This window comes from Protomyctophum parallelum (genome assembly GCF_964188405.1).
Source record: "Protomyctophum parallelum genome assembly, chromosome: 11".
NCBI classification, from domain to species: Eukaryota; Metazoa; Chordata; class Actinopteri; order Myctophiformes; family Myctophidae; genus Protomyctophum; species Protomyctophum parallelum.
In genome coordinates, this window is record NC_139707.1 from 21,448,240 (window position 1) to 21,470,325 (window position 22,086).

The window sequence follows — 22,086 nt, forward strand, 5'->3', positions numbered from 1 at the left end:
TAAGCTGACAAGTGCCAGGAACAGAAGTGCCAGGGGCAGTCAAGCAAAAAACCTGTTTATTTATGCACATCTTCAGAACTTAAGGAATGCGTCCCCTCTTATAGTCGCTTTCCTCACTTTTGTTCTGAAATTATTTGGTGAGCCTGCATGGACAAAGGAACATACTGTACCTTTGTGTGTGTATAGCACACCCACACCCACACCCACACCCACACACACACACACACACACACACACACACTGTGGCCCCTTTTCCACCGGTTCAGTTCTTTTTGGATCTTAGTCCATGAGCCAGAGCTCCAAAATTGAAACGTTAATTATGAATTGAGTGAATGAATATATATATATATATATATATATATATAATATATATGAATATTAGATTGTTATCACCATTAAACTTCCACAATTGAGTACTTACACGAAGACAATGATTTATTGTATTACAAATTTTACATTTTTAAATATGCAAATGAGGCATTATGTAGGAAAATATGCAAAATAATCAAAAATATGAAAAAGCTACTACTGTGGAAGGGTTATCATGTATTAATTTACTTGATATTGATCAAGTATCAGTATTGATCCTATAAACAATTTAATACAGGGTATAGTTTGCCCACCAATTTTTGGAGCTAAATGGACTAAAAACCAAAAAGAACTGAACCGGTTCCCATTGGGAACCAACCGGTGGAAAAGGGGTCTGTATGTAATATTTCCCTGCAGTATGTAAGCGCTGAAACATTCTTCTTTTGCGTAAAATCTCTGTGCAAATTGCAAAACATTGTATATTGTAACTATGCGCTAATGTTAACCGCAGTGCATGTGCTGTGTACATACAGTACATACAGTATGTGTGTACATACAGTGCTCTTAAAGCGGCATTGCACTGGTTTAGCTCCTGCTCCTGACATTCCTCTGCAGGGTGATACCTACATATGGATTATGGAGTGATCCTTCCTGGGATGAAGAAATAAAGACACCTCCCTGGAGCAATGTGGAGCATCTCAGGGGAATGTTATGAGGACATGTCCTGTCAAATCTTTGTGGCATGCATGATGCATGCGTTTGCCATCCCACTTACTTGCAATGATGAGCTCATCATCAAAACTGTAGCAGGCAGTAGCAGGCTACTTCCACCAGGAGGCATAATATGCTCTGATAGATAGGACAAGTGACACTGACTAGACTAGAGAACACAACACTTTCTGTCAGGGACACGATCAACATCTAAATTATCAACTGGGAAAATGAAACTCTGAAGCGATCACACCCACACATTGGAACAAACTATCTACTTTTCACATACTACATGATTTGAATAGAAACAGAATATCTCATTCTCAATGTTTGGGATTCAAGGAAGAAACAAAAACTGCCTTCATAATCCAACCACATCCCTTTGCTCTTTTAAAGGAACAAAGAGAGAGGAAGAACGACAATTACATCACAAAAGTGGCTCACAGACAATGTTAAACCACAGCAATGGCACTTTGTCAAGCATTTTAAATGTCTGTATTGAATTAAGTCACAAAGGCAGCCTTTTCAACACCCTTTTAACCATCCTGCAATCAAACAATGCTGTAAAGTCTTTCTCCTGCATGGTAATCTGAGAGCAAGCAGACAGCTGACATTAGCAGAAAACAAACATCATCACCCAGAAATGCAGATGGAATTGGATTGTAGTTGTAGAGTTGTAATTATAATAATAATAATTTATACTTAATTTAGATAATTCTGGAAGGGCAAAGACCTCACATGAAAAGACAGACATAATGTACGTATGCCCCCAAAAATGTAAAGGAATACGGCCTGGGCTGTGGCTCAGCGGTCCGGGCACCTTGGCCGGTAGTCCAAGTCTGGCAGTGTGCCGCGGGTTCGACTCCCGACGGCCCTTACTGCATGTCACTCCCCCATCTCTCTCTCCCATTTCCTGTCAGCCTACTGTCTATCCCTCTACAAAAAATATAAAATAAGGCGAAAGCCGCAAAAACGTTAAAGGAATACTTCGTAGTTCTTCCACATACAATCTTCGGAGTCACGTTTGTGCACATTATAAACAAGGTTTCAACCATTTCCATTTGCAATTTGGGCTGATTAAGCAGGCCTAATTGTGACTAATAGCTGGATTAGTTGGAAGTCAGCACTCCATTGACTCTGTATCTATTTGTGGGAAAGTGAGCAAAGTGTCGTGGGATGAGAGCCGGGAAACAGCTCTCAGTCTCACGAGCCTGCAGAGGCTGAACGATCAGGGCTCTAAATGTAGCACCCAGCCGGAACTGATAGGAGGACATGCAGGTCTAAGGGTCAAGGCTGGGGGGGGACTGGCGGTTGTCATGGTGATTTGGGGAGAAGCAGGAGTGGCGTGAGGGAGTTCTCCTGACATGCAGGCACATCCTGCAGCCTGCTGAGCAGATCATTGTGTGGTTGTATCTGTCCGTCTATCTGAATCTCCTTCTTTGTCCACGATGCTGCACTACTTCGAGAAGGGAGCCTGGTACTCTCTGCATTAGCGTTATACACCGCAAGAAGGGAGTTAAAAAGAATATAGACTTTTGAGTGGGGGGCTACAGGGAGAGTGTTGTGTGTGTGTGTGTGTGTGTGTGTGTGTGTGTGTGTGTGCGTGCGTGCGTGCGTGCGAGTGCACACCTGCAGTTGTACATGCCTGTTTTGCATATTTCTGTCTGTTTTATGCAATTATCTTATTCAGAGCACCCTTACATACACTGCATATAACTTTGGCAAAAGGACTCACCAGCTGCTCTCTGGTTTTATGGGGGAAGAGCCTTTGTAGCATGTCTATGTACAGTGCTCTGTGGTTAGGCATGTCACGAGGGTACTGGCCCACTGTCAGTTCGAAGCGCTGGTGGTCCAATGCAGGCCAGCCACAGAACCTGAAGCAAATTAGATGGAGAATATCTGAACATCATTACATTATTTCCTGTGACTCATTCGTGTGACTCATTTCTAGGATGTATAGATAGATACATATTTTATTAATGCCAGAAGGGAAATTCAGGTATCCCATATAGTAGCTCATACAGGCATACAGTAAGGTTACTTAAAAATCACACCCAGTATATGAAGTGAGCGGTGCCTTTGATGCAGGGGTTGATATAGATGAGGTAATGACACAGTAACGACAGTAGCCGTGCAGACTATAGACTAATGCTAGACTAATAGACTAATGCTAGCACCAAAAACACAGCACAAAAAGAGGGGTCACTGGTTAAAACTGAGAGAAGACTTGTAATGTAAAAATATATTATGAATAAGCCAAAAAAAAGGGTAACGCTTCATAATAATGACCCGTTATAAAACATTTATAAACATTTATAAGCAGTTTATAGATAAGTAACTAATCATGAACAAATAGTTTGTTCACATTCGTAACGATTACGATTGTTTTTTTTTAAAGAAGTGTATATTTGTACGTATATAAATGTTCTGATGAATTGAAAATGGTGGACCCTGTTGTAAACAAGTGTAATGGTTAATCATGGATCGTCCACAAAGTACCCATTCTGCATATACTGTGAAATAAACATTTCAATCAATCACGACTGTCTGTCCGTCAATGTGGACCTGTTGCAAACTACCTGGCTTGAATGATTTGCACGCAAAACAATTACTAGAATTGTCTTTCATGTTTAGTATAATAATTATTTGTTTATATAATATTTAGTATAATAATAATTTACAAATGTATAAAAAAATTGCTTACTCATGAATCGTTTACTACTTACTAATACATTATTAATGTATGTTTTAGTAATCGTTTACGAACGTGAACAATCTATTTGTTCATTATTAGTGATTATTCATGATTAGATTAAATGTTTTATGACGGGTCATTAATATGTCATGAAGTATTACCAAGAAGATCATTACAAAGGCATCAATGGGAATAATAATCGTTTGTTGTTGCACTCTGTAACTAAAACTATAGTAGTCCAGTTCATAAGCCTAGCTGCACAAGCTAGCTAGTGGCTGACATCATCCAGTTATAGACAGTACATACAGTGATAAAATGCACTATATTACCACTACTCCAAAGTCATAAATGTGTGAAAGGGTGCCATGGTGGCTCAGCCAGTTAGTGCACAGACCAATATCCTCCTAGTGAGCAAGGACCTGGGTTCAAAAATCTTGTCTCACTGTTTTAAATGCCTCTCCTCTCTCTTTTCCCTTGTTTTCCTCTACCCTACCCTGGCTTATATGAGATAAAGTATAAATTACACTTTAATAAAATAAACCTGACTTATTCAAGAGCTTGCTTCAAAGGGGAGAAATGATTCTGCAGCAATGCTGTAAGTCTGCTGCGATTTTTGTCTTTAGTTCTTTCTATCAAGAGAGTGCAGTGATTGTCATCATATTGTTTCATAACAACTGGTGCATCTGTTCCATGTGAGGAGTAACAGGAGAAAGAGAGACTGTGATGTGAAGGAAGTGTTAATAGTTGTCAAATCTAACCTGCCCATTTGTTGGATGCTGTCATGGAGACCCTGGAGTCTGCTCTGATACTTTTCAGTCAGGGAGCAGAAGGCCTGGTGCAGTGACTCTTTCAATTCAGGGTATGGGCAGTCTGCTTCTAACACCTCCCCTGGAACTTGTTCCATGTCCAGCAGATTCTCTTGGGTACTACTAACATGGTCCTAGACAGGAATTGAGTGGTTTGGAATGTTAATACCAAAAAGACAGGTTAAAGATAACTTTGAAACCAAAGCATGTCTATGGGGGTGCAGTACTTAGTTTAGACAGTTTTTGGTTTAGACTAGTCATTGGTTAGACCAGTCATTAGTCCTACAACTACAACCTATCTCAAACCCTCACCCTAACCCTAACCTCCCACGGGGCAGCACCCATGTCTAACCAATGACTAGTCTAAACTAAGTATGCACCCCGTCTATGGATGGGATCAAGCCAAAGAATCTCTCACCTCCAGACCTAGAGCAGAAATCTCTTTCTCCAAGGCCAGACCCTCTGCAATAAGTTTCACACTGATGCCCGCTTGCTGGTCTTTCACAAAGTTTACCTAGCAGTTCATTAAGAGATAAAACCATAGTTCAGTCAGACAACTCACGAATAGATTTAACCAATATTTATTAGAGAATGAGAATACAAGTGTGCATACAATATTAGACTTGGCGTTCAGCGCTGCTGCATTTTCTCCCTGCTCGGCGCGATTAAACACCTTCGTAAAACTCCCCCATGGGGAGCATAAATAACAGAGCCCACCGGTGGTGCTGGGAGCAAATTGAAACATCACATAACAACCAAGAACCATATGCAGACTGGTGAGCTTAAGTATCCCGCCCAATTGGTAAGCTGACTGCCACATCAGCGAATGACGTGTGGGACTTGCACACGCTTATACACCCACATAGTAATGCAGCATGTATTGTCTGTCTGTGCATCTGCTTTCTCATTAGCCTTCACACCAACAAAATTGTACATTCATTATTTGTATTCTCAACATTATATCGCAAATATTTCCATCAATATTGTTTGTTTAAGAGCTATACAGAGGATTCAAGTTCGAGAAGCGACTCCAGTATTGTTATCGTATTTATTCCAGGGCTCGTTTTTGAGCGGTGCCTAACTATGCATGTATGTATGACGTATGTATGTATGTATGTATGTATGTTTGTATGTATGTATGTATGTAGCACGGGCCGGCTTTTTTGCATAACCCGCCCGTCCTGTCGCAAAACAATATATTAATCAACACCCCGCCCGCCCTGCGGCACTCAAAAACAAAAAAATGCTATTAATATTAAGTTTCGCATCGCATGCATAATCGCATTTACTTGATTGCCAGAGAGAGTGAGAGTGAGAGAGAGAAAGAGAGAGAGAGAGGCCGGGGGCACATCTTCGTGCACAGCCGCGGACAGAGGAAGCTGACGTCATTCCGGCTTTTTAGACAGCTGGTGGATGGAAAAGAAGCTCCACCTCCGCGGCTGACTGACGCGGAGTAGAGCGTTTCCGGGAATCTGTCCGTCGTGTCTGTCAGCCGCGGAGGTGGAGCTTCTTTTCCATCCACCAGCTATCTAAAAAGCCAGAATGACGTCAGCTTCCTCTGTCCGCGGCTGTGCGCGAAGGTGTGCGTGATGTCCCTCGGATGTCACGTGATGTCACGATGACCTGGGCACCTGGGGGCTTGCCTGGGGTGACATGGGGGCTGAGTGACTGGGATTGTGGGTTAGGTGTCAAAAACGCAAGGTTTCATAGTTAACTGCATAGTTAACTGCGGCCACCTTACTAAACTCATCTTTATTCCCGGGCCCGTTTTCCTGCTGTGACGTTTTGTGTGAGTTAATCAATAGGAAGTCATGTGGGTCAATACATCATCATCGAGTAGACAGATACTCGAGCCCACACGGTTTCTTCAGGAAAAGTATTGTCTACCGGTAGTTTACTGTATTTGTCATAATCGTTGTGTACTTATTTATATACAGCTGCTGATTCTCCTACCACTCCTACTACTATTGCAACTACTGCTGCCTTAACTCTGACTCATATCGAAACATCAGTCATTCTTGTCCTAGCACCTTACTAAAATAATACAAGAGACTTAAATGTCCGAGCTGCCCCAGTGTCTCCTTTAGATTCTCAATGTTGAGGCACTTTTAAATGAAAAGTCACTTGCAGGAACGCCCACGTTGGTTTCAACATCCTTTCAAATATATGTGTGTGTGTGTGTGTGTGTGTGTGTGCACGCGCGCAGATAAATTGTAAATTGTATAAGGCCATTTATAAAAGACCACATGACAACTGAAGTCAGTTTTCTTATATAGCCTAGAGACCGCAAAGACAACTGAGGCAACTCTCCTGGAAGCTGGACAGACGGACTACTGAATGGTCTCATTCAGGTTGGTGTAACATCATTATTCTGTGTTTTTCTATTCCTGCTTGCATGTGATTACTCTGGTATATCTCATGTTAATTTAATAAAATAAAAAAATCACACTCGTGATCATACAGCATCACGTTCCGTGCTCAGCCGATCAAATCATCACATTCCGTGGTACAAAAACACACAGCTTTGTGTGTTTTTTTTACCAGGGAATGTGATGCATAGGAGGGGCTAGCACCCTTCAAAGAGCCTCTATAACATGTTACACAATCTGTACATTATTATTTTTGAGGGGCGCTAGCCCCACCTATGTACAGGTTTAATGTTTGTTTTAAAAACGCCATTGAAGGGAAAATGTACATCATCTTGTCCCTAACACAAACATTAAATGCCATTAACAATAAAGAGAACTGAATGTTTGTTTTATCACCGTTTGTTTTACATCACCATTACCATCACCTAATCATAGCAACATGAGTTAGACTTCAATATATTAGCGCCCCTCACTTCACACAGGTGTGATTTGTATTTACTAATGCTAAATAAACATTTATGTGTACATGCAATTATGCATATGGATGTATGAGCCATGTGTGTGTGTTTGTGTGTGCGCGCGCGAGCGTGCGCGCGTGTGTGTGTGTGTGTGTGTAAATATTATTGCATGTAAGGTTACATTCACAAAATCATTGCATGTGTTTTCATGTTACAATATGAATGCCACTCAGTAGGCAAAAAGGCTGGCAAAGTATACAGTAGCCGCTCTAAAACCAGTCTGTGGGTATGCCCTATAGGCTGCCAAACATAAAAACAAATAGCCTGGCCCTGCACCTATAACTCAGCTGTACAATGGCATGTAGGAGTGGTTGGTATTTAATGAGCTCGCCATGGTCATAATAGCTTCATATACATTAGGCTAGGGTCAAAGTGCAGTCTATCTCTAATACAGAGTTACAGACACTTCTCTGGACTCTCCATCAACCACAACAACATCTGGTGTATTAGCTGTGAAAGATATATAGATGTCGGGATTAGCACGCACACACACACACACACACACACACACACACACACACACACACACACACACACACACACACACACACACACACACACACACACACACACACACACACACACACACACACACACACACACACACACACGCGCGCATACACACACACCACACACACCACTCACACACACACAGATTTATTCAAATCATTTTACCAGTGTTTCTTCGACAGGTAAAAAGAAACAAGGTGGAACACACAGGTACACAGACCACAATGGGCGAGTTGTTCTTTAGTTCTTCTTTTGAACTTGTTGGTCAATTTTGTTAGTGCCGTGATTTCTTTCTGTTTTGTATGTGTCCATAGAGTTAACATTACTCTAACAGACCCCCAGGTGTGCTTAGAATATTGGACATGTCTTCGCTGTGTATTTTTGATTTCTTCCTAAAAGCTGAAATCTTTTGAGTCAAAAGGCCCAACCGAAATACACCACGTTAGTGACATCACAATATCATCCCCTCCCCAGGTGCTACTTAATGAACTGGTGGGTGTGGCCACATAAAAACATAATTTTAACTCTTTCTGTACACTTTTTTGAAAAATAAAAATAAAAAATATTTTCCCTAGTATAATCATAGTACCTGATGATCATGTTATAGGGGGGGGGGGGACTAACAGCATTCCATCTTTAAATAGGAAATCATACAAAGAATTATAGTAGAGTGCAATATGGTCTCTCTCCCACCTCCATTCCCAACGCCACCTAAAGATTTACTTGCTCGTCATATTGTATCATGAGTTGTGTGTGTTCATTCAGCAATAAGAGCTATAGCTGATTTATCTTCATATCATTTATGTCAGCAGCTGTAAATGATGTGCGTATTGTGCTGCTGGGTAAGACCGGCGTGGGCAAGAGTGCTACTGGGAACAAACACCATACTGGGCAAGGAGGAGTTCATCCACGACGCCGCAGGTGACTCGGTGACCAGCCAGTGCAGTAAACGTGAAACCAAAGTGTCAGGAAGAAAGGTGGTGGTGGTCGACACGCCCGGGCTCTTCAACACAAAGTTGACCAACAAGGAGATGAAGGAGGAGATTATGAAGTGCGTGAACATGACCGTTCCCACCTCCGGTCCCCACGTCTTCCTGCTGGTGATCAGTCTGGCCACGAGGTTCACCCCAGAGGATAAGGAGACCTTCTCCAAGCTGGCTTTGAAGTACGCATTGGTTCTGTTCACTTATGCAGACGCCATCAAAATAACGTATATACTGTAGAGTATATAGAGAAATGTTCAGCACTTAAGCAGCTAATTGGCGAGTGTTCGGGAAGTTACCATGCTTTTAACAACAGAAATATAGACAACCGGGCACAGGTGACCCGTCTGCTAGCCAAGATTGATAGGATGGTAAAGGCCAATGGTGGACATCATTACACGGATAAGTTGTACTTAGAGGCCCAGAGAAAGATTGAAGAGGAGGAGTATAGAAAGAGGAGGCAGGAAGAGATGAAACGACCGGAGGAGGAAAGGAAAACTCCTATCTGCTGTATCCGTTCCATTATTTCTCACAGATTATTTTACATCTTTACTAGAAAAAGTGCCCCTCGGGCCCCCCTATCCACCAGGATAGGAGTGATTTTGAAAAATGTCAAGTGGCATTTCTTCCTCAGCCCTAGTGGGAATATGCATGCACAGTTTCACCACAATCGGACATTGTGTTAATATTTTGCAGGGTTTTGTACAAACGGGCCATTCCTGAAAAGTTTTGGAAGCCAGTGTTAGCCAATCAGGATGGAATATGAGAAAACAAACAGACAGTCATGATCACATGACTATAGAGATCATGGGCTGTATTTTGCGTGTCTTAAGTACCAGGTCTTATTACTTAACTTTTGGCCATTTGGCTATTCTGAGTGGCCAAAGAGCATTGGCCACGCCTCCAGGTCTTAAGTTAATAAGACCTGGTACTTAAGACATGCAAAATACAGCCCCATGTGTGAGATGTGAGACTCATCTCATTTGCCATGAGATGTGGATCAAATACTCAATAAAAAACAACTGTGCATACAAAGTTTTGATCGGTGCAGTTATAGGCTAATGGTATGTGCATGCAACATTTTGTTCAAAACGGACCAATCCTGCAAACTTTGGAAGGCAATCTTAGCCAATGGGTTTGGAATATGGGGAAGCGGACAGGTCCGTGTTGATCACATGACTTTAGAGTTAGTGTATACCGAGTTGTGTGAAGTATGGATAAAATGGGTACAATAAAAATAAATGTGTTTTGCAAAAATCGGCCTCATGGTGGCGCAATAACAGGCAATTGTGGAAGAATTGGAGCAGAGGTTTATCGTTGGCATCCAGGGAGTGTGTGCAGAGTTTGGTATCAACCGGGCCAGCGGTGCCGGAGATTAGTAAACAGTCAGTCAGTCAGTCAGTCAGTCAGTCAGTCAGTCTGTGTGTGTGTGTGTGTGTGTGTGTCTGTCTGTGTGTGTCTGAACAAAATAGAAGGGAGAAGGGAGTAGTAGGTTATCATGCACAGGTCAGAGGTTAAGGTCATACTCATTCAGATGTAAGGAATAAAGATATAGTTCAAGAGTTGTAGGTGCGGGCTCATGCTGTTCTCCATTAACTACTTGCTGAGCAACATAAAAAAGACATCTAGCAAACGTAAAAGAAAATCCATAAAATCCAAAACAAAGAAGTACAGCAGCATAGTGCATTTGAAAAGGTTAGCATTGTGCAGTATGTTAAAGTGCTGTAGTGCATTCTTTTTTAGTGTGATTTTATTATTAAAGTTAGCAGCACAGTATGTGAAAGTGCATTTTAGAAAGTGCAGTTAGCCAGGATCGGGATGTCCCGATTCAAGTCCAGTCCGGTTCACTTCAGTTTGAGGGGGGCATTGGCAGGGGTCACACTGTGATCCTCATTCCTCACTGCCTTGGGGAATAATCTATTCAGCATCCTGCTGCATCTGGCTCAGATGCTGCTGTACCTCTTTCCCGACAGCAGAAGGGAAAACAGGCCATCATTGGAAGGGAAGTTGTAGTGCCTGTCACAGTTCACATGTGCACTATGTGTGGTTATCAATATCTGTCATAATATCAATATATGTTCATATCAATTATTTTTTCTCACACAAAAAACGTCCATGAAGGACAGTTTATACTAGTAACTCAAACTTGGGACTATCTTTGCCCCTATTTACCATTTCAGGACCAATTAATTATACCAATATGCCACGCCTGTAGAATCAAGCCCTCATTGATATGCCAAAATGACCCCTAGAATCAATATGCCAAAATCTCAATGTCCTTGTGAGAATGTCTCCAGAGGAGGATCCTCGAGTCTATGCTGATTTCCAATCACATCTTCAACATACCACATATAGGCTCTAATGCAGCCTGACAGCGAGTCGCAAGTTTGATTCCCGAGCCCGACAGGCTTTGCTGCATGTCACTCCCTGTCTCCTGTCATTGTTCACTATGCTATCCCCCTAAAATACCATCTACAACTGTGTTTTATTTGTTATCCCCGTCAGGCCCGGAAGAGCCAAGGTTAGTCATTATGTTTTCGCTCCTGTGAGTTTGTCTGTCTGTCTGTCTGTGAACAGCTAATCTCGGGCATGGAAAGATCGGTGTGAAACTTTGCACACACTCTCCTGGAAGGCTATAGGAAGCCTATAGGAAGCCTGGAAGGCATAGGGGCAAGGAACCTCCAACAAACAAATTGTTCACATAGGCCTGGCTGTTGTAGCGCCACCATGAGGTCAATTTTCCCATAACCCCCAATAAACAAATTGTTCACATAGGCCTGTTATAGCGCCACTATGAGACCGATTTTCCCCATAACCTGCAACCACCCCAACTTCCACCCCACACCCCCAAGCCTGATGTCACCTCAGACTGGTCTGGCTCCAAGAGCTGGGTGGGAGGAAAAAAAGTGGAAGAGCCAATCAGAGTCTGTCAATCACATGGCCCTGAGCACAGATGCTGATTGTCTCTTCCACCTTTTGGTTGTTTTTACAAGGCTATAAAAACCCTTTATAGCTGGGAGGCAATTTGGCCCAAATCATCAAGATTGTGCACTTTCTGGCATGGTGTTAGGTATGTACTGTAAGTGGCAGCCGGTGGAATTTTAGATGTGTTTTGGTTTATTGTGATTTTTGTGCTTTTGCATGTTTAGTTGAAATTATTTTGATTGCTTAGTTTGATAGTTATTTAGTGTGTGATTTTGTTTTATAGAGTTGCATGATATTTTATATAACCTTATTTTTCCACTGACTGTCACTAACCAACTGAGTAATGAGGACGTTATCGTATCGTTATCGATTTATGAACATGTGCAATGATATATGATGATATATCGCCAATATATCGAGCGGTATGCAGTTTTTTGAATAATGTTTAGTTTTCAATGTTGCAACACTTAAAATATAGAATATGACATTTTAACCGCTCTCAAAGGACACCTACGGATGGCTGAAATTCGAAACAGGCCCCCGTAAAATCTGAATCCCCCACCCAGCCCTTTTTCCCCTCATCTCCATTACATCACCTAATCAACATTTTAATATATTAATTATTTTTTTATTTCACACTTTATTTGGCAGTGCAACATGTCTCCCATGCTAATAAAGTCCCTTTGAATTGAATTGAGAGAGGGGGGATGGGGAGACATTTAGCAGGCAGTGTGTGTGTGTGTGTGTGTGTGTGTGTGTGTGTGTGTGTGTGTGTGTGTGTGTGTGTGTGTGGCTGTGTGTGTGTGGCGGGGGACTCTATTGTGCCTATGCACTCAGGTGGGCATGGGCTCAATGGGCCAGCAAGGCTGGAATATAAAAAAGTGGGAGCACCATGGGATTAAAGGCAAGCAAAGTGACACACATGCATGGCGGATAAAATGTCTGGTAGACGACATGACACCTCTCCCCTATAAGAATAAGGTCTGCTTTTCAAAGACCATTCATTTCCACAAACATCATGAAAAGAAAAGCAAAAGCCTTTACGGTCAAATGCTATCCAAAGTTCATTCGAGAAGCTATAGCTATTTTATTGTTAACACTGTGTTGAAGTGGTCTTGTGATCCAAATTGAAATCCTGCCACCAACAGTTGACACAAAATGCAGCGCAATTATCATTGCTAGATTAGCAAACATTTTACATCTTGTGCCTCACTTTGTGCAGAGGTACTCCTTTAACTACCACATTTGGATCTGCTTTAGTTTAGAGACCATGCGCAACCTTGCACCATGTGTCTACAAGCAGTGGGCATACAGATATATTCTCCTGGTTTTACTTCAGGTCTGCAGATAGATAGCCTACCTGTTGCAGTACTTGCTCCAAATCTGATGGACGGGGATTGAGCTGCTGATGTTGTACATCGCTGAGTCTGAACTGCAGGTCGTCCCTAAGCTGAGAAACCGGCTCCACGGTGGCAATCCTGAATGCTTCTCTCTCCCTCTCCAGGATCGGCCCTAATGGTAAGCATGGAAGAACACAAACGCTCACAGTGAATATATGCACAGATACATACTACTATGCATATTAACTAATAACTTTGTACTGAAGTGGTATATTATTGCATAGTAGTGACTATCCGAAAACGGAGCCTGCTGCTGCCTACCATAATCTTGAAGGGTGAAGATAGCTGTATCTGTCCTACTGCATGGCTTGATGTGTTGCAGAAATTCATGTAGGTCACTTTCAGCCTTCTCCCTGTTGTAGGAAGGACAGTATGGGCATAATATTATACACACGTCACACCTTGGGGTGGCTACTTTCTTCTTCTTTGAGGGGCTCCTATGTCCAGCTTTTGGTGTATGTGCTAACACAAACTTTGTCCTACACAAACATTGAATACCATGTGAGTGGACATTTTTTAGTGTTTGTGTAAACACAAACATTGGGTAACACAAACATTGAAGACAAAGGTGAGGACGCAAATTCTGATTGGCCGGAATTAGATGATGTATGATGATGCACGATGATAAGATCGCCCCTCACTTCATACGTTGTGATTTTTACAATTAAAATGAGAAAGAAAGGTAAATAAATACTTTAACTTGCTTCTCTCACCACACTGCACAGTGGCTAATGAATCGTAAGGGGTGTTTATTTGGCTATATGATATGCAGTATTGGCAGCAGTAGCACATCTTTATGACGCGGCTCATTACTGAAACCCAAGCTTGTGTACACCATTAACCTTGTGTGGCTCAGCCTCAGACACAGTCATTAGTTCGCCAACAGGCTGCACCCCAGAGCTAGCACTGCCCTTCTCACTTCACCATGCATGACACCATTGGGGTCTGGCAAAGTCCCATGCTTGTGTCTCCCTGCCTCGGCTTGCAGGGAAAAAAACTTTCCTTCACTTGGTGAAGCGAAAACTCCCATTTCAACCCAAGTGTACCCCTTTACAGCTTTGTTTCTTTGTTCCTTATCCTCTCCCTCTTTTGCTCTTTTGAGTTATCAGATGACATCCATGCTAAATCACCCATCGAAATGTTTTACAGGGGGCCTATTTCCTCCTGGATTGATCTCTCCCCCTGGTTTAACACTACCTCTTTCCTCTGCACTCTTTTTTCATTCAGATACACAGTAAAATCCCCAGTGTTGATTTAACTCTGAAGAGGATATCTGTCCTACTGCAGGACCCATAGGGTCCTCTTGTACACTCTTCAGAGTTGTTTCTTAGCTTGGATGAATAGAACATAAAAAAGGTGGCTGTGGGGCATAATGTGGATTCAGAAAACGTCTGAGGATAATAGGAAGAAATAATAGGGGACTCTTACTCAGCCTTAGCAAGCCTGGAGTACTCCCCGGCCCACACCTGTCTGTGCTGCCGCAGAGCCGAGTTTTCCTTGGTCGCCTTGGCTGCAGACAGAGTCCTCTGAACCTACAAGAGACGTATAAGATTGGAACATGACTAAATAGAGTTCCCTGGAAGTGGAATTTGCCATGTAAAACAATTAATTGTATCTCCATGTAAGTTGGTACTTCATGTGTTTGCTCCCCATTTGCTATGTATTATTGTTGTTTGATGTTAGCTATGAGAAGATATTCCCCTTGGGTACACAGAGTTTATCTCTAAACTAATCTAAATCTGAGATAGGGTAATAAACCCATTAACATGGCCATTATCATTGCCATTGCGATAGTCTTGAAATCAAGGTTCATGGTCCTGGATCGATCCCTGCCTCTACCTAGCTTCGTGTTGAAGTGTTCTTGTGCAAGACTAAACTGGTGCCTTACAACCTGAGAGCATCGGTGTGTGAATGTAATGCACATCCACAGTCAGTGTAAGCACTTTAGAGTGAATATGACGAATAGAAGTCATAGCAGGAGTTAAATATCTTGAGGCAACAAGCAGGTCATATCCTTATCTCATACTCAAGTGGCAGATGCTCGCTCACTGTCTGCATGCCAAGGGAGACGTTTATTCAGGATTTGTTATTCCGACAGTATATATGGCTCTGTCATTGAAATACTGACGTTGCAAGGCTCATGTCCCACAGGAATTAATTCATAACAAAATCAATGTTAAGAGACATGAAATTAGAATAAACAGTTGCATATTGAAACGATCAAGTGGAACATGCAAAGCATGCATGAGTCATCTTTCTAGAGGCGCGGGTGGGGGGTGTAATCTACTATCATTTTATGTGCCTTTTCTTGTCAGGAGAGGAGGGGGGAATTCTGCACAATGCAGTGCTTCATTGTCCTCTATCAGTGTTTTTTGCACAGGTCACTGGCTCAGATAATTGTACAATGGAAATCTCACGCTGCCAGGATGATACACAGTACACACTTTAAACAAATTTCAGCTTTAGAATAGGCCATGGAGGTTTACTTGAATTACATGGTGTGGTTTACTGACTCTCATCCACAGGTGAGACTCATGAGAGTAATTTCTGCTCAAATTAAAATAAATAAAATGTATTTTTATGCCTTTATTTATAGTACAGTAGGTAGACAGGAAACAGAGAGAGATGTGAAGAGACACGCAGCAAAAGCTGCCGGGGTCGGGAATTGAACCCGCAACGCGAGCAGAGGTCCGGGCCTGTGATCCAATCTGTATGAGTCTCTCAAACCCTGTAAAACATCCCAAAAACATGAACATGGACACACGTCTTCTCTTTACAGTGCTCCTGATCAAGGTCTTTTATCAGGTGTCCTGCAAAGACTTACGGCTCTAGTATTTACAGTAGGAAACATTGCCACATTCTTCCTGGTGTGCAAATCTGATCCTATCCCATGACCCTGCGGCGACTCATAGTTGTTTATTTACCCTCTATAACCATAGGGAGATGCTCAAAAAGCCTGCCTTTCAACGTGGCAGCTGAATGTGAACATAGCCCATCTTATCTAGTCTATGCAGAGAGACGGATTGGAACGAGCCACAGGCAACTGTAATGAGATACAAAGAATCTGCCACAGTTTACCAATTAAAACACTGCAGGTCTGAGAGCCTAATCTCCAATGCCCCGAGGGTTAAGTTCTCTGCTCTGCTCATATGCTTAGAGGCAGGAGACTGTCAAACACTTTATGGTTGAAATCTCAGGCAGCCTTGTGTATATAAAAAAATCAAATTTTATGATGATATTGCGATTCTGCTTGATATTTTCTGGCAATTTATGAGTATGCAATAGATGCTGTTTATGTGAAATACAGATAGGGGGGCATTTTGGTAGGCCTACAGTAAGAGGAAAATGGCAGCTATGTGAACATTATCTATGTAATAAATTCAAGGTATTTCTGTGCGTGTCTGTCTCTGCTTTTTTGCCCAAATATGGAAATGCTGGACACCACAGTACTAATGCCATAGACTGGCCTCAAAGTACTTTGACAATGGTTACTGCACTAGAGTGGCCTCCAAGTACTCTGATAAACAGGTAGAAAACACTCAGATGGTAAAGAGAGGGAGAGACAGAGACACTGCTCAATCATAAGAGGTGTTCAGAATGTTTTAGGCCTACTTCACACCTTCCATATCAGGTGTCATTATCAGTTCAAGTATTTCCCAATGAGATAAGTGTGTAATAGTGTGTAATGAAGACTCCCTGTACAAAAATAATAATACAATATAATGGCATTGCTGCTAGTGAGTGCGTTTGTGTCCTGCTTTCACCCAATACTAAATGATCTTGAACACAATAGCTAATACTGTAATAATGATATACCAATAATTGAATTATGACTGACTCTACCTTTTGTCCAATGAGTTCAGATTCTTGACGCTTGGCTGCAACAATGGCTTGTAGTCTTACATAGTCAGCAGGCTTGTATTTTGATCTCATCATGACTGTTGCCTCCACGTCAGTTTTTCTATAAGAATGAAAGGAAAATCCTGTGACTTTTATGTTGTAGATATATACAGTCATTATGATTACAACAAAGGCCTCAAAGCCTTGGCTGTTGTTTGAAAATTCAGTGCCTAACAACAAAGGGACTTCAGGTCACATCTGCTCAAAAGAGCAGCAGGCCATGGGGTCGCATTCAATCACAACTGACTTACTTGTGTCCGTGCTTCTGTAGTTTGTGATGAGGGCATACATAACAGGTCCATTCCACTCCTCGCAGCACAGCTATAGACATAATGAATGTGATTACATAATGTCTGAACTGCACAAGCAAAAATATATACACATGTAGGCTATTCAGTGCATAATCTGCATATCTCTGCTGTCGGGACGGGAGGAAACCTCATAACTCCAAAATGTTCATTTTGTTCTTTTTTCAGGAAATGAAAAATATAAAATTTTCAGGAAATTAAAAATATACATTTTTCAGGAAATTAAGAAAACCTTATATTTTTAAAACAAAGAAATACAGACTCATCAAAGTTGGTGTTGTAACTTTATATATTGTCAATTACTTCCATGAGCGGGGGAGAGGTGGTGGAATTCATTGCTTTAGCAGACAGTTTGAGGGTCCAATGGAGTTAAGAGGTTTCGGCCAAAGCACTTTTTACAACTTTCCATTTGTTCAATATTTTTCACAGACGTAAAGGGTGTTCAATAGCACTGATTTAAAACCCCTCAAAAATGGAGTTATGAGGTTTCCTCCCGACAGCAACGTTATGTAAAATAGAAATACCCGGCCTAGAAAGTTATGAGCGTCCTAATCTCAGTTGGTTTTACTTTTATAGAATTAATTTAAACATGCTAAACTACTAGAAACAGCATATTCCTCATGCATATACAATATTCTATCACTGTACAACGTGACGTGACACTAGCTGATGGAGGTTTGTTATGTGGGCAATGATTGTCTCTGAGATGATTGTTCCACTCGGTTTGTGCATAGATATACTGTATAAATAATAGAGACGACACCGGAATTCCCCTCCCATCCACTTTGGCATTGAGTGTCCACGGCTGTCTTGAGTGACAGTTAGGCACGCTGGCCCCGCAGTGTTGCTGTTACTAGAAGCAGGTAGCGCTGTTGCAGATCGCACCAGGCGTTGATTATATTTATCCTTACTTTATTATATTTATACACATTTCATTAATGCTGCTGCCTTTTAAACATATAACATGCTTTTAGATAGCATTTTAACACAATGCTGCCTTTCTCTTTTCGATAATTGGAAAGGCACTGATTAAACCTCCTCTTAACAAATAACTTTGCAAACCTTTAAAGTATTCAAGCAATAATTGGATATCTATCCATCTATCGAATTCTGGTGCCGTCTGTATTATTTATAACCCTATGCTCATACCAAGTGGAAGTCTGTAGGGCGAGTGACGAGGAGCTAGTTTAAAAAAGAGCCAATGCCTCCCTGCTTGGCACTCAGCATCAAGGGTTGGACTGATGGGGGTTAGTCCCTGCGACATACTAGCGTCATGTCCAGGGGGTGTACTTGTACATCAAGCTGCCTCACGCTATAGAAACAGGAGATAGGCTCCTGCCCTATGGGCCTCATAGCTCGGCAAGGCTTACTTACTACTTATTGTTGTGGCCCGGCAGTGGTGGAAAAAGTACTCAGTTGTTTTACTTAAGTAAAACTATCAATACTGCAATTAAAAAAATGTACAACATACAGCCTAGAATGACAGGGCAGAATGTTAACCACTAGTCAAGTGGCTGCCTATGGTTGTAAAGAAGTTGTTAAAGCGATTAGCCAGCTTTTCTGTAATGAACACTAAGAGTGCCATCTGAATTAATGTGGAAGTAGAGAAACCTATATCCCCCCCTCCACAGCTTCCTCGAGTCCTGCCAACCTATGACTGACTGACAGTGACAGCCTCACAGCCCTGGGTATGCCACCAAGCCTGGCAAGCGAAGACAACAGAGCATATCATTTAGTCCAGTGGTTCCCAAACTTTTTTCATGTCAAGTACCCCCAAATTGACACTATTTAGCCTGCATGGATCGCATGGATGCACCTGGGACGTGTCCTCAGTGATGTATCCCAAGGTCATCAGGGTTTCGGGCATCATACCCCTCACTCAGGCGAGGCGACCCAGCCGGGGTGATCAAGTCCCGACTTACATCCCAGTAGCTACCCTCAATCAGTCCCACTAGGGCAAAACCAGGGCCACACAATCCGTTGGAACTACTCCAGAACAACTCTGCCAGGGCTGGGAGGTACGCTTCTGGTGTATGGAAGGACTAGGCTCTGTGGGTTGACACCTGTTCGGGCCCCTCCTACTGTACGTCTCACCATGTCCACTCCTGCTCTCACCAGGCCCACTGTGGGTTGACTCCTGACCGGGCCCGTCCTGTTATTTTAATATGCAATAAAATTAAGATCTCACACAAAACACAACAGAATAATTTGATAATATGCCACATTGCCACATGCAGTTGAATGCAAGTTGCAAATTGCATTATGCAATACACCTGTGGCCCACTTCCCACAGGTGAAATGGTTTGCAGTTGATTGCAGTTGGTTGATTGAATTGTTGGCAATAGCACAGTAAAGATGATAATAATCTAATATGATGTGTGTAGTTCTTTATAGATCTAGCCTCTTAATTGAAGCACATTGCAATTTTTCATTTTTTTTCTGGAGCCCATGGGGGGCTGCAGTGCAGCAGAAGAACTATAGAAGAACTATAACAAAAAACATTGCATGGATGCACCTGGGACGTATCCTCAGTGATGTATCCCAAGGTCATTGGGGTTTCGGGTCTCTCAAACATCACCCCCCTCACTCAGGCGACCTAGCCGGGGTGATCAAGTCCCGACTTACGTCCCAGTAGCTACCCTCAATCAGTCCCACTAGGGCAAAACCAGGGCCACACAATCAAAAATAAATTATGGTAGAGCAAAACTTTAGCAGAAGCCTTGCAAGAAAACAGAAAATAGACATAAAAGTAGAACATTTGATATTGCGATATTATATCTATTTTTAATGAGTTTTAAGTTTATAGCCTGCCCTGGTCTAACGTATCCCAAAAGGCAAAAAGCTCAATAAAAGATCAGCGAGTGTCACAACGACACAGTATTGAAAGCTAAAATGTGGTGTCAAATGTAGAATATACAATACTAGGCTACATGTTTTATTTGCTCCTGTAATATTAATCCTACCTTGTAGTATCCCGATCCACTCCTCAGAGTCTCCGACTGCATGGGTTGACAAAATTTGTAACCAAGGAAACTGTCACCCTCCGCTGTCATTGGCCGACTCAACCATGCAAGACTCTGCGAAACGCCCCCTTCTCTAAAAGCGAGCCAATCGGGAGTACGCACTGCAAAGCCCCGGTGTGGTGACGTCATGCACGCTCGTATTCCTTCGGAGTGGAAGCAGGGAGCTACGAAGCCAAGGGTCTTCTTGTTCCCGAGACCATGGAGGCGAGTTGCACTATTCCACACGCATGGGACTAAAAGACGGGACTTTAGCAGAGAGAAAGAAGGTGAACTTACATGTCCTACCGATGTGGAGCGGTGTCACGCGCTGGCCAGCACAATAGCAGCCCTCCTAAGGTACTGATAACCGAACATTTTCTTTTCATAACTATCCCAAATGACTGTAAAGAAGAAGGAAAAAGGAAATGGGGTAAAATGAAAGCATCTGTGCGCAGGACTGGAGAGTCTAGTCCGGACAACCAAATATGTGCACAAAGTCCAGAATACGAGGTTTTAAAGAGCAGGTCGCTGTGTAGTGATAGTGTGTAGATAAGAAGAATTTAACGCGTACTATTAATCTTCCTCTTAAGTTGTGACTGATTAATCGCCACGCACACCTTTGAGGAGGGACCTTCAAATGTAGTCGAGTGTTCCCTCCTCCAGTGAAAACTTAAAAGGGTGGCTTCTACTCTTCTAGCCTATGTGGTTTCTGTTCAGCGCCGTAGTGCTCCAAGGAGCAGTTTTCCAACAAAAAAGAAACGTTACGACTTTATGTGTCACCGATGTCGTCCTTGAATCCACACAGCCCTTGTTGTTGTAGAGAGAGAGTCACAGGGAGGGAGAACGCAGGTAGAGTGTGGGAATCTCTGGAATGCGAGTAGGGCGGAGATTCACGCGGTCTACTTCAGGCCAGGGTGGGAGATTTGCACACTTAAAAATTGCGTTCACTTCCCATCATAATTGTGATCAATCAAATAACGCCAATAAAGATAAAGCCCCCCCCCCCCTTTCCCTATTTTTTTCTTCCTCTTTGTAATCATCATATTACCATAATCCTCCCTGGGCGTTATTAACCTGCATAGTAGTTTATGCGTGAAATACTAAGATACGTGTAAGTTGGTCTGTCAGTGTTGTATTATTGATCCATTATGAGCTAATGTTTGTTTATTTTTTATTTAGGGGAATTTACATTATAATAAACCTCTCATTCTTAGTCTCTTGTCTCATATAAACCCATACTACTTTTTGGGCTTGCACTCCACGTGACACATATTAATCCTAGTTGACACAGGTATTTAGACTTTGTGGCACATTTTATATTATGTTGATTATTATAATCAACATATTATACAGTATATTATAAAGTCAGAATGAAATGTAAACATGTAATGGAAAGATGATTAGTAAATTATACAATAATATGCTCAGAATTGCTGCTCAAGCAGTGTGTACTAAAATATGTTGTGCACTGCAGATGTGGCATAGTTATCTGGTTAATTTGATTTTAAGAGAGTCAACTATAAATGGGTATAGTAGTGCATAACAATTTGGGTCTGGACATGAACACACACACTCACACTCTCCCTCTTGATTAACCTTTTAGGTTGCTCAGGACACTCCTCGTGATTCGCATTACTACACAAGACACAC

General features: G+C 42.1%; 2 protein-coding genes across 2 annotated transcripts in view; one reads left to right on the top strand and one right to left on the bottom strand.

The window, feature by feature from the left end:
- The window catches only part of LOC310866927 (coiled-coil domain-containing protein 148-like), a gene marked incomplete at its 3' end in the record, with an annotated part of 32,890 nt that extends 12,288 nt beyond the window's left edge, over positions 1–20,602 (bottom strand). Inside the window, exons 1-9 of the mRNA XM_083776722.1 lie at positions 20,398–20,602; positions 17,378–17,447; positions 17,070–17,187; positions 14,655–14,758; positions 13,488–13,579; positions 13,187–13,338; positions 4,940–5,035; positions 4,474–4,655; positions 2,756–2,894 (exon numbers count right to left, since the gene is read on the bottom strand). Of these exons, the coding sequence (XP_083632848.1) occupies positions 2,756–2,894; positions 4,474–4,655; positions 4,940–5,035; positions 13,187–13,338; positions 13,488–13,579; positions 14,655–14,758; positions 17,070–17,162 (858 nt within the window). The 5' untranslated portion in view covers positions 17,163–17,187; positions 17,378–17,447; positions 20,398–20,602. The remainder of the gene's footprint in view (positions 1–2,755; positions 2,895–4,473; positions 4,656–4,939; positions 5,036–13,186; positions 13,339–13,487; positions 13,580–14,654; positions 14,759–17,069; positions 17,188–17,377; positions 17,448–20,397) is intronic.
- A 6-nt stretch (positions 20,603–20,608) lies between these two features.
- Positions 20,609–22,086, top strand: part of pkp4 (plakophilin 4) — a 99,681-nt gene continuing 98,203 nt past the window's right edge. Inside the window, exon 1 of the mRNA XM_083776964.1 lies at positions 20,609–20,793. The gene's annotated coding sequence lies outside the window, so the exon portion shown is untranslated. The remainder of the gene's footprint in view (positions 20,794–22,086) is intronic.